This window comes from Saccoglossus kowalevskii, chromosome 5 (genome assembly GCF_978046115.1).
Source record: "Saccoglossus kowalevskii chromosome 5, keSacKowa6.1, whole genome shotgun sequence".
Classification (NCBI taxonomy): domain Eukaryota; kingdom Metazoa; phylum Hemichordata; class Enteropneusta; family Harrimaniidae; genus Saccoglossus; species Saccoglossus kowalevskii.
Window position 1 is genome coordinate 31,797,187 of NC_140645.1, and position 14,645 is coordinate 31,811,831.

Here is a 14,645-nt window from a genome sequence, read left to right on the forward strand (position 1 = left end):
TTGTTTTAAAGAATTCAGTTCTGGATCCGTATCCGAGACATGTCTGGATTGATCAAGTTCAAACTTCACACACACAAGGTACATCATGTCACAAATATGTATGTGCATTTGTTTCATGATCTCATTAACGATAGCCAAATGGGGGCCGCTTTAAGGCCGAAAATGCATTGAAATCGCACATTTTCACCATTCCGGACCCGTATCTCAGTTATGCATGGATGGATTTTGTTCAAATTTGGTACATACATTAAACATAATAGGACCTTGATGCACGTCTTTTTTTTTTTCGGATCAAGTTCGAAATGGCCGACTGGCGGCCATTTTGTTAAAGAATTCAGTTCTGGATCCGTATCCAAGACATGTCTGGATTGATCAAGTTCAAACTTCACACACACATGGTACATCATGTCACAAATAGATATGTGCATTTGTTTCATGATCTGCTTAACAATAGCGGAATGATGGCTATTTTAAGGCCGAAAATGCATCAAAATCACATATTTTCACAATTCCAGAACCGGATCTCAGTCATGCATGGATGGATTTTGTTCAGATTTAGCACAATGTGTTGTACATATGCAGGTGCATTTCGGTCATGATCTGCTTTGAATGTATATGTCACTCAAATATGAATGGAACGGGGACGTGTCATTGACAATGACTTGTTAATAAATTAAATACAATGCATTTAACCAACTGAACTACACAGTACATTTTTACATCAATCTATGATTAAAACTGAACCAATAGACATAAAATCATGTTCAAAAATTCCAGATAAAAAATAAACGGCACTGACCAAACATCATTCAATTCAGGAAAAAACAGTTTTGATCAAAATAGAAAAATATTTTGCTCTGCTGTACCCCCTTTGTGTTTCTATTGATTTACCCTTATGTTCACCTTTCCCTTAGAGAATACATCTTAACATTGCTGTACATAGCAAGTACCAGGGTACCGGTACATATCTTATATCATTCTCTAGTTCTTTTGTATTTCACTGTATTTAATATTATGCAGTATAAATTGAGCATACTGTGTCTTGTATCAACATTTGTTGATAAGTCTTTCTGAAGATCTCAGATCTGCCAAGTATTCACTCTAAGACTCTATCCTCTTATAATTTGCTTTTAAAGGAAGAAACCTTGAGCGTCTAGTAGTCATTGCAAACTTGTTTATGAACTGTAAATTATTATAGACTGATTGCTCAGATATTATGCAGTCTACTAGTAAATATTTTGATCAGATTAAATTCAGTGTAATTGATAAACAGTTGGCAAAGGCTACCAGTAGATATAATTTCCCAATATATGTATATGTATATAAGACACACCCATGATTTACTGTAGGCAACAGTGCCACACCCTGTCTGAGTCATAAAGTAAATATTTTGTAGTCAGCTTTTATCCTTCCAAAAATATTTATTTTGCTGGTGGCCATGCATGTCAGGATTTTTTTTTCTTTTTTATCAGAATTTTAGAAAAATTGAGCAGAAGAATGTTGGTGCAAGGCAGGAACAAAATTACCTGGGAAAGCCATTGCACCTAATTTTCAGAAATAAAGGAATTGCATAGTCAGTGAATTAGTCATTCTACTCGGCGGCTATTTTTGAGTAGCACAATTGAAGTAATCCATCTTTTTTGCTTGAAAAGTAAAGCCGATGAGTTGCTTAGCAATGTATACAAAACATCATATATATTTCATGAAGGTGAACATAATAATTAGTTTGTGTCAGATGCTCTCATCAAAATTCCATGTCATGCTCTGACATGAGCTGGTCTATTGTAATGTGATTTATATTTTCTCCATTAGTAGCTGTGCATAAAAACAGAAAGCCATATTTTAATAAACCGGCATACATGGATTAAATTTGAATTTTAGTTGCTTCAATTGGAGATGTGCTTCTACTATTTACGAATACAGTATTGTGTTTGAGTCATAGCATATTACCCCCACCTCAATGGACTAGCGCTTGACTTTCTGAACTATTAAAGACCTAGCAAAGCCATCACACTTAATTTTCAGAAATAAAGGAATTGCATAGACAGTGAATTAGGCAGCGAATTAGCCGATAGCTATTTTTGAGTAGAACAATTGAAGTGATCCATCTTTTTTGCTTGAAATGTGAAGCTGATAAGTTGCTTAGCAATGTATACAAAACATCATATATTTTTCATAGTGGTGGACATAATAATTAATTTATTGTATGAGATTCTCTCATCAAAATGTCATCTCGTGTTCTGACATGAGCTGGTCAATTTATTTCTTGGACTGTATTTTCTCTATTAGTAGCTTTACATAAACAACAGAATAGTGTGCTATGTCACAGAATATTATGCCATATTTTAATAACCCAGCATACATGAAATAAATTCCAATTTTGGATGCTTCTATTGGCGATGTGCTTCTACCGGGGTACTAAAGCAATTTCAGTATTGTGTATGGTGTATAATTTCATTAATAGAAGCATTATATTATCCCCATCTCACCAAACTAGTGCTTGAATTTCTATTAAAGGCTATTATGGATGTAGGGATGATGCTACAAACAGTACTCATACATGACGATGAACCATCTTATTTACTGGCAAATGAAATTGTTCATTTCGACAAAATTAATCCTTCAAAACTCCTGTTTTCACACTTTACACCAGTACTAGCGACTTGGTAACTTTCCAATTTTGTGAAAGTACTTCATGGCACATTTCTGCTTCAATACCAGCAGAGCTATTAAGGGACGACGTCAAAAGATCAATGTCGGATAAAAAACTTAATTCCTTTAGTTTTTTTCAAAAACCCCCCACCCCCCACTGAAACTTAATTGATAAATATTGATCATGGCGTCAGACTATATTCACCATTAAATACAAATTGATAATCAGACAGAAATATGGCATAGCATTTGGTTGCCGGGTGGGTGTAAAAAGACTTTACAAATGCACCTCATTTGACGCACATATTTACACTCAGACCAAACCATTTTCTCGTCTTGGATGTTGGTTTTTTTCATTTTCTGTTATTTCTGTCCATGATTGGATAGAAAAAAAAAAACGAATTACAAATACTTTTTGATTTTTTTGACTTCATTAAAAAATAAAATCGTTTTTGTAGGATGGAAACTTTTTGAGGTCAATACCCCCCACCCCAAAACTAAAGCAAATAAGTTTTTTATCCGAAATCGATCTTTTGACGTCGTCCCTAAATCATGTGAACATTAACTAGAGGGGGAGACTGGCCCAGTGAAGGGCTAGAGATTATCAAGAATTTTTGAACAAAATAAAAAGGTATATCTTTTAAAACATTTTTTGTTTGAATTTGTTTCATAACATCCTAGGCTAAAGCTGTACCAAACGATGGAATAGTATATGCTGACTTGGATGAACTAGATTTAAAGAAGCCAGCCAAACCAAGTATCCAGCCAAAACCAAAGCCACCACCACCACCACAAGAAGATGATGTTCAATATGCTGCAGTGGATTTTGCAATGACGGAGAGACTACGAAAATCCTAGACACTGGTAAGCTTGACACTTTCTCATACTTTTTTTTATTTCATTTCATTCTAGCTTGCTATCGTATTTGTCTGACTTAGTACCAATGCTTGACTAAGCTACTTTTGGCACATTTCTCTTTTCAGGGTTGTATTCAGTTATTAATATTATTTAATACTTCATATTTTAAAAGGAGTTGTCACCTACACATACAGCAGACGACAGAGCATGTCATTGTTTACAAACAAGCGTCTACTCATGAACTTTTGTGTTTTTAGCATGTGTTTTTATCATCACCTAGGACTCAATTCCTGTGTCTGTGCAGGTGACAACCTTTGCGATTTTAATAAACTGGTGGGAATAAACTCATCATTTTGTCAGTGGGAATGGTGAATAATTTACCATATAGTATAGTTTTCTAGGCATAAATTTATATGCTGAATTGTTTCAACCCTTCTCCCCCTTATTTGTATTGTAGTGGTTTTCTCACCAGGCTTATCATGGGAAGTACCAGGTTTGAGTTCAAATTTTTGATATGCTTGCATATCATAGATTTTGTATTTTACCCCTACCACACCAACAATTGAAATTATTTACCAATGTGCTGCACAAATATTTAAAACTGAGTGAACATAATCTAGACTCATAATTTAGTCAATATATAGCATTGGATGTTGAAAATGTTCAATGCTACCTTTATTAAATTAGATGAAAAAATAAGATAAGCTTGGCATGTGATTGCTGGATAACATAGGTGCCATTATATCTTTAAGTTTGTTTCTTGACAGTTGGTGTAAAGCTGTCATGTTTTTGTATGATTAACTGCTGTGTAAAGATCCTTGCCCGACATGATGTCGGACTGGGCTTGTGCATTGTCGCGTTCACATTGTATATTTATTCATCTCTAAGATCATCAGGCAAATATCCCTGAAAATAAAGGTCTGGAATACTCGGTTATTACAAAGTGTGGACATTAGAGGAAGCAGTTACTGTACATTGGTAGTACAAGTTTTTTGAAATGCACTCAGGACAGAAGGTCCAAAACTTAGCACTATGGTGGTCTGGGCATATTAATGTATCAGTCTAATTTATATTGCTGAATGAGCAGTTTACTTTGAATGCAGGACTTGAAATTCATGAAGGAGTTGATTAGATGTCTCACCTGAAAACCCTGGTGCACTTCAAAAAAAGTAAAATATATCCATCACTTTTTCAACCAGTCCAAGACAATTTTAGAAGTTTTAATTTTAATTTTTAACCAAATGGACATAATTTTCTTTTGGTTTCGGTTAAAGTATTTAAAAAGATATAAAAAAAATAGGTAGTTTTGTAATATTTTTGGTATCTAAAGGGTTAGAGATCACAACCTCTTGGAGATACATCTCAAGATTTTAGTTTGGCTTTGCAGTGAAGAACTTTTATTTAGAATCACACGTAAAAATGGGGAAGGGGATTCTATCTCAATCAAAATACACTTTATTAACATACATAAGACATGACTCATGATTTTGACATATACATAGAATACCTTTCTGGAATAATTTTTTTTTATTTCAACCACATTATCATTTTAGTAAACGAGTGAAAATAATGTTTATTTACCCACAGCAACAGACAATTTCAGCAACCACCTGATTGCTAAATTTATGAGCAGCAAATTTGTATTAAATTATTTATACTTGTCAGTATGACTCAATCCATAAACAATCTCTGGGACAATGGTGTGACGAACTAAAAATCCACAGAATTCATTCAGAGCTCAATAATAGTAGTATTCTGTGACAAAAATTACCTATTCTAGAACTACATAACCGTTTTCTACATTAGAACTACATTACCCATTGAATTTTGTAGGCATGCTTGCCGTTAAATAACACTGCAAACAGCAAATGTAAAACAAGACAATAGATTACTAGAGCTTCAGTAATTCAGGATTCCCTCAGAATACCAGACTTCAAGCCTTCCATTAAAATACAGAAAACGTGATTTTCATTCATAGAAAATGACGTGATGTCTGTCTTAGGGGGAGTTAAAAAAAGGTCGTACGTTGCTACATTAATAATGATTGTTCGCAAGTAATATGTATCCGGGTGTGTTACACTGATTCACTTATCTGCAGAAATAATACTATAATATTTCATTAGATACTATTCCATTTGTAGTTTATTTTTTTTATTTATTAATTGTTTAGAATTATATTGTGTTTTCATTCTCCCCATGAATAGATGAAAAAAATATCTGCATTATGCATTCAAATTGAAGTGATATATTCATATACAAGTGACATCCTCCTGAAAATATGAAATAAATTGTTTCACGTGAGCGTAATATGTTTCAATGACAGCATGCTAGACAGGGGTGATGGGGCACTAGGGTTTTTCTACAGGTGTTAATGAGAAAAGTATCAGGTGTGTATTTCAGCCAATAATAATACAAATAATATTAACTATAGACTTGATTTAATAATTTTATATTATTCAAATTTTGTATGAAATATTACAAGAACATTTCTCTTATCAAAATCATTTTTAAAACATATGACGTGGACAATGCAAATAATTCTGATGAAATTTAGTGAATTTAGATGTGTCATAGCAAAATATGACATGGTCGCCATGATTGTTACAAACACAGACATGAAAGCAGCTGACTGTGTTTTATTTTTATGACACACCCAGACAACGACATAGGGAAATAGTGTTTACCCCCTCTAGTGGTGGTATCCTGGCATGGTCTGCTCTGTATGATATCAAAACAACTCCTTATATGGGTATGCTTAGGTTCAGGTTAAAGCATTTTATTGTGTCTGCTTATCTGAGGTCAGCACTGAGGTCAACTTCCTCATTCCATTTATTCATATTTAAATGAGTGTAAACGAATTTTATTGACACACCATGATGAACAGCTTTGTTTTTTGTGCTATTTAACATGCTCCAAATACCAACAAATTTATGGTGAAATCATGAATTTTACCACACACGGTCTAGTAATAAACATATAAATTGTGTCTTTGTTGTTGGATATCAGACACTCATTGGTGCTACCATGGCTATCCAGATAAACAGAAAGAAACATGTTCAGTATGGATGATTTATTGAGGCTGACCCAGTTTATTTATAGCATCACTTAAACAGAAGCATATGAAAGAGATCTATGTGAGGGCGCACTCACAAAATTTGTGTGAAAACTTATATTACGTTATATACATCTATAAGTAACAATAATACATGTTTATAATAAAAAATATGTAATCTCTGACTAAAATGCTTCTGTAATATTTTGGTTTACCTATTTCATAAATATAACCAACATTAGTATTTAAACATTTACTTCTAAAACAAAATTTTAAGAGCCTTAAGCATGTCCATGAACAGTACTTTGTCTACAACATAATTTTTTGAGACTGGTAAATCAAAGCAATATACATGAATAAAAAAAATTATCCAGATGTACTGAAAAAGAAATGTTGATTTTGGTATATAATATGCATTAAAGTTGTCACATGTATTTACACTATTGTACATTCAATATAAAAAAAATAATCTACATGTATTCAAATTGTATATTAAATGCACTATTTAAAATTTGGTGTAAATTTTTCAGTATTGTCAATACAATTGACAAATTTATGATGAAAGACGTAATACCACACACAGAGTGGTATCTTTATAGGAGCAATTTTACTTTTGGATATCAGCCAAATATCAACAAGCACCTTGGTGATCCAGTCAATACAAATAAACAAGAAGTCTATACCTCACTTCTAAATGAAAAGTGGTGACTATAATAATAAATCATGGTTAAGCACATGTCAACAGAGGTTACATTGAGAGGGCGTACTCACTCAAAATTTTGATTACTGTATTAGCTCTATTAAAAGTTCTATTCTAATAGGGAGTACATAAAGACAAAAAAATGCATTTATTTAATAAATAAAATACTTTCCCTCCTTACTTTCATAGATAGCTTGATTGTGATTTAGAAATTACTGAAAAGCATCTTAGTCTCACAAGAGAATAATTTTTGACACTCAATGAAAATCATAAAAAAAAATTCTAATAAACATTTCAGTAGGTTCTTCAAGCTAACATTGAATTTTACAAGATATCATCTTTACTATCTATCTATTATGGTGATCTCTCTCCAATGCACCCTGTTTTTGGCAATTGGCTTGGCTGTCCACCGAAATAACTTCCTTTCCTTCTCTTCCAGTCACCTCCATGTTGTTTCAGGGCACCCTAATTTACTTCTCCTGTTTGGTGCCCCTGTGAGGGCTGTAATGCAATAGCAGTTATCCTCGAATTCATTTCTATCTCTTGTATTTGACTTCATTGCTGATCTGTCACTACGTCACTATTAGATACAACATATGGCCCATCTGATTTTGATTATCTTCCTCAGACATTTGAATTGAAATGTGTCCAGCCACTTGTAACTTTCATTGATTTACCATGTCTCACATCCATAAAATTAGGCCAGGTGATTTGGACAGTCTTAGCTTGATTATTAATGGAACCTTGCCAGTGTTTCAAATTTTCTTGAGCCTGATGAAAGACACCTTTACTTTGTTGATTCTGTTGTTTGTATCATCTTTACAGATGCTATTAAATCATACAAATTTTTAGTAGTAATCTTAATGTAGTCTTTAGTAGTCTTAACATCGCATTCAGTACGCTTATGCAGTTTATTGCCACATTGACTTCCCTTTTGATAACACTGACATAATATTTTTTGTGAGGCTAATATTGTCACTAGCAAAATATATATTTAATAATATTTAAATCAGCAAAACAATCAAACTTATTTCCTTATGTGGTGCACGTACATTTTCACCTCTTGGAGATTGAATCCCAGACACATTGATGTAAGTCTTTTCAATCCATGCAATCAATAATAGCAGACATAAAAGGCCAGTACCATTCATGTCTCAATGGATGTCAGTTTTTGCAGCTGAGGTGACAAGGTCCCTAAAGGTGGACAGGTCATCCAAACATTTGTGTTACTTGATGATAGGGGGCAGTATACCATCTTGAATGCAATTCAGGTTGGTTTTCTTAAAAAAAACATCAAGAATCTACGGTACAATCTAGTTTAAACATAGATCTAGAGTTCATGTTTCAAATATCATTTCTTATAATAATGGAATCATCTAGACGAAAATAATGCAAACATATTCTTGAGCATAAAAGTAACATGCATTATGTCAAGTACATCATCTTGTGCCAAATTTCAGTGGATTTCAAGGGTTCTCGTATTATTATATACCAGTCAAATACATCCCAACACTCGCCCCATTCCAAGCCTATGTGGTTCATTTGTACTTATTGGTGGTAAACTAGAGACTTTCTTCACTAGACTAATATACCTACATTTGAATACTAATACTGTTGGCCAACACACTGAACTGTCATTTATTTGGAATCAGGTTAATACTAATTGGCACATCACAATGTACACTTGGTCTCTCATCATATCAACAAACTTGTTCAGAATTTTATTGTTGCAACTGGGTGATTTTTGTTTTCAACTTAATACATTGGCAATATTTTTAAAGATCTAATTAATACATGAAAGTTTTTTCAATTTCAATTTTTGTTATCTACAAAAATAAAATATCAATGTTAAAATTGATATAAAATGATCTTCCAATAACAAAAGTTACTGTAAAATCTGTATTAGAAACCGCGGCTTCTATTAAAATGGTACAATGCAATAGAGGGGATGAGGCTTCTATTAGAGCATCTACACATATGAGAAATGACGAATTTTTGGTTCTCAATTATTCAAAAAGAATGGGTGCGACTTCTATTAGGGATGCGGCTTCTAATACAGATTTTACGGTACTCATTTTAACATCTATCAAAATATCCCTGTGAGTGCGCCCTCTGTTGGCAACTGCTACAAGTATAATGACCAGATATATAATTGGGACATTGTCAGTTGACACATTAAGTTCAGGAAAACTTGGGAGATTTGAAATAAAACAACTCTTCAAAATTAACTAGGCCATACAAATCTGGAAAGAAATATTGAAATTTGTTTTGTAACTGAACATTTCACTTCCAGAATGCTGGAGTCTAGGATTTGTTGGCAACTGTGGGTCAACCACACATAACACATACCACTGATATTACTATAATATTATTTCATTTCATTAATTCATGTTTTTATACTACTGTAGTAATATAATTGTATCATGTTAAAATCAGTATTTTTTTTTCTTCTTGCAGATACTGGATGATTGGTTAACCTTTGACTGCACAAATTGTTACAACGATGCAGTTTGATGAATCTATGCTTCTGTGTTTCATTCACAACGCCATATAAGAAGTATATAAAATGCTTTTCATACCAAATATTTGCTGTAATTAGCCAGGTTTCATTCCATGCAGTATATTCAATCAATATTTGTCAATCTTCAGCAATGTAGCCCTATTTCGAAGCAGATTTCTGCAATTTCTGTCAGACCTTGTAATACTAGGCTTTGATATGTAGTGTTTTGACTAAGAATAGAAGGGAAAGCATTTAATCTTTTTTTTTAGGTTTACAGAAGAGAGCTATCTAATCAGCATGGTATTTGACGCCTGTTTCTTTTTTCAGGGAGTACAAATGTATGGAATGAAAATGTATTCCAGAAAAATGTTAATATCTTTTATAAAAATTTTTAATAATCAGACCATAAAAGAAAATTTGTACCCATAAGCAAGATTCACATCAATAACAATTTACTTTTTTTCAACCTTTCAATAATTTTCAATACTTTTGCAGAAACAAAAAAGAACATTTTTCCATTTATCACTATTATCTGGGCCGGTGCTAAACTGAAGTTTCTGGACCAGTAAGGGATGCAGTCTGATAAGAATGACACGAGTTACTGCACCCTTGATATGATATTCAAACAGTTTTTTAATTACATTTTTTTATAGAGCTTTTTCATTTCATTTATATCCAGAAATAATCCAAATTTGTGTCAGTTTAAAAAAAAAAAAAAAATTGCTATGCCTTTATATGTAGATTAATAGAGGCACCTCACCCTGTACTTACTGGAGAAGGTATATAATGAGTTTCAATCGATTCATTTGAAGCTGTGAATGAATGGTTGATTATATTTCAACAAAGATGTACATACAATGATGAATGTATATATATATATATATATATATATATATATATATATACATGTATATAAATATATTGTATGGTAAAACATAACATTTTGAATAATTAGTAAATAAAGTCCCCATAAAAAGAAAGAATCAACACATAAATATTGAATTTTTGAAAAAATGATTATTTTTTTTTGCATAGATAATGCAAATTGTGTTTTTAATTACTAAAAAACTGCCATGATTAGCTTGGACATAGTATTGTATGATAAAATGAATGTTTTTTTAAGGGATTGAAGATTCTATCAAAATTCAAACTGAATCCCCCCACTAGTACCTCAAAATTGTATAAATTGAACAAATATGAACTGGTCTTGGATATAGTATGCAATGTGCCAATTTGATGTACTGTAAACTTTTTTTTTCAAATTTCTATGCAACAAGTTGACCAGAATAAGATTTTTAATACATTTTAAAAAAAGGTTATGAGAGGGTACTGTGCCTATATATATTGAAAATAATGAAGTATAATAATTATATATTTAGTAATTCTATAAACAAAAAATGATATATCACATGACATAGTCATGTGTTTAATGTGTTGTAATGACAGTACACACATTTGTTTGCAGCTGGCATGCTATATTACAGAATAAGTATTTACTCTGTCATTTACTTTATAATGAGCTAATCTAACTTGGATATTCCTACAGAGTTACAAATAGTTCACTCCTAAACTAGTGATAGTGGATTATGCAGAATGTTTGGAAAGGAACATGTTGCAATCCAGATATAATTTAGATCTTCCTACAGAGTTACAAATAGTTCACTCCTAGTGATAGTGGATTATGCACAATGTTTGGAAAGGAACATGTTGCGATCCCGATATAATTTAGATCTTCCTACAGAGTTACAAATAGTTCACACCTAGACTAGTTATAGTGGATAGTGCAGGATGTTTGGAAAGAAACATGTTGCAACTTTTTTGTTTTGTTTAATTCATTTAATCCAAATATAACTTTAAGAGATCTTCCTACAGAGTTACAAATAGTTTAGGAGATCAGAAACAGTATGCATCTATCTTGAAGATGTTTTTACTAATTTTTTTTCACCTAATTCCTGTCATGCAATGTGTTTCATGCTTGCAACATATCGAGACAAACCATCATAACCTTTCTTAATTAAACAACATATTTGGATTTCAGTAAAGTGATAACCATTATATTGTCACCAAACATTTTATTGCAGTTATACTTAACATCACTGTCTTTATCACTAAAAGTTTTTAAAAAAAACTTCTGAGAAAAAAATTGTTTGTTTTTTTTCAATGATTTTAACCCAGACAAATTTTTCAAAGTAAATTTTATTTCATCCAGTGTGTTTTATATATGAAGTACATACCATATTGAATGAATGATACATTCATAGCCATGTATTATACCCAGGCAATGATACTCTCATTTGAATTCACTGTTCACAGCAACACACTTGAAAACCTGTTTTTGTTGCTGAATTATCTTACTACATGTACTTATCTATTCATTGATTGAATGATATACTGCTGTACATGTATGGATGAGAAAACATGCAGTGTTTCCAACTTGGTCCTGAGAGTATCACTGTTTGGTGTGACACTCTGAGCTGTATGTACTACAAGCTGGTTTAATACCAGTATTACCTAAAATTGTCAGTCATCAAAAGTTTAGGATATGATTGTTGGTGTAATAATAGATGTTTGGAAAGGAACATGTTGCACTTGATGAACTGGAGACATTTCCTTTGTTTTGTTTAATTCATTTAATCAAGATATGACTTGAGTTTACTGGTACCGTATGTGTTTGTTCCGGTGATATCCTGAATTTATATATTTTGATACCATTGCTAGGCCAGTGATTTGTAATTCCAAAGATGGATCACAGAAATAATTATTGACTTGCTTCAGAACCTTGTTGACTATGATAATTAGGAATGAAAGGCCAGCGTTGTATCATCATATATCACAAAATTCTTGCCAAAAAGGAAATTATCAGTATTATATTCTAAACATAATTTCAAAAGTTTTAATTGTAATGTTGAGTACACCATAGTCAATCTAATTTGCATCCATGGTTTTTTGTTCAGGAAAACACCGGTTACAGCTGTACATACCGATTCATCTATTTTAATATTCAAACATATAACCAAGATTTATACGTGCATTTAACAAAGTAGGGTATGTATTAATTTTAAGATTACTAGGTCACACCTCGGTATAGAGCAAGCGAATTCTGCTTCAGGTTATCCTTTTATAATAGGTTTGAAACAAACCACCTATTCATTTTATTTCTGTTCAGTCATATTCTAAATTTCACAAAAATGTATTTGGGTCATATACTTTAATATTAACATTAACACAGTTTTGACATGAAGAAAGACAAGCCTAGTTTAAACTGAGATCCTATTCAAAAGTTGCATACCCTACTTTCTTTGAGTTGTTTTACATTATATAATCCGATGCATGCCATCTTCTACAACCATGAATTGGTTGAAATAGTAAGGAAGATGTTGATATGATCAGCTATTTGAATTTAATGAATGAAAGCATGAAGTATAAGCCTAATGCTTCTTAGGTAAGCGTGTCTTAGAGCCCCCTCACCCATAATCCTAACCCTGCCCCTCCAGTACCTCTTCATTGTATATACCCCTTATTGGGTCACCTGCAATTATTTTTAGGGGCATAATGAATTACATTGGGGGGGGCACTTGAGTGTTACAGTTAGGGGTGAGGGGCTCTTAAGAACTCTATCTTCTTCTTATAGGTAGTTAAATCTATTGTCATTTCAGTCGCTGCTATTACTTTGGCTCATTGAATTCTCAGTATCTCGAATACAGCCTGTCAGATTCAGTGATGATCATGTGACTTTTAAACTTGTGGGGTCTGCACATTCTATGGTATGCAATACAAATGTTTCTAGTTTTATTGGAAAGGTTAGGGAAAGAAAACTTGCCTTACTAGGAGGAAAATATTATGAAAATTACATTTTCAAGTTTGTTGCCAACTACTGTCGCAAACTTTACCTATGATGCAGTGCATGAAACAGAGTGTAAGTGTTCCAAGGAAGCATGCATTTTGATTTGTATTCGAGAAACTGAGCTTTACAATCACATTTCTTTATCTACCCAAAATGAATTATACATTTATGATTAACACAAGTTATAGTTTGATTACTAGGACTGCTGGACAGTCTACTTATTAGGAAATAGCATAACAATATTCAAATGAGGTTTTGTGAATTTGTACCAGAGGAAGGGAGAAATAGGAATACAGACATTATTTACAGGTTATAAGAGTCAGTGATTGGTAACAATTACTGAAAAACTATGAATATCTAGATAGAAACATGCAGAAGGTAAACTGTATTTGGCTTGTTATCTTTTGAATTTACAATACCAAATTTCTTCCATAAGTAGTCAATGCATATTGAACAATAAAATTCTGTTCATTTTGCCTATCTAACTAGAAATAAGGGAGACTTTTTGAAAGGACATTTCACACACAGTTACAGACTTTTGTTAACACCTGTCCTTCTTGGGGCCTATGATCACTGTAACTTTTGTTGACAGCAGCTATTGGTCTATGTGTTGCATGTTGACAGACCGACATTAATAACATTTAACATGTTGCAAGTAAGGATTACAACATGTCCCTATTTACCAACCTGCTACATTGCAGCTATTAAGTCAACAAAAGTTTATATTTGGTGATATCATTTTATAACTGAATGAATACAAGTTTTTCTTCAAGAGTTGTATCTCGTATTGACTGCGAGTCTGTAAAGTTTTAGACATTGTTATAGATTGTAACAGATTCAATGTGATCAAATATGCACAAATTAATTGTTATGCAAACGATGCTTTTTTACTGCAGTCAGCAAGTTTTAATCAGAATTTTATAATCTTGTTTTGTAACAACTATATTTTTCTATATTTATCCAAGAATAAATAAAGTCCATTGGGCTTGAAATGCATAATTTGTTCATTCTAGTATTCTGTACGAATGTGTAACTGAGC

General features: G+C 32.4%; 1 protein-coding gene across 1 annotated transcript in view; it reads left to right on the forward strand.

The window, feature by feature from the left end:
• Positions 1-14,605, forward strand: part of LOC102805659 (uncharacterized) — a 53,224-nt gene extending 38,619 nt beyond the window's left edge. Inside the window, exons 13-14 of the mRNA XM_085498928.1 lie at positions 3,334-3,516; positions 9,720-14,605. Coding sequence (XP_085355054.1) covers positions 3,334-3,510 — 177 coding nt within the window. The 3' untranslated portion in view covers positions 3,511-3,516; positions 9,720-14,605. The remainder of the gene's footprint in view (positions 1-3,333; positions 3,517-9,719) is intronic.
• Positions 14,606-14,645: the final 40 nt, after the last annotated feature.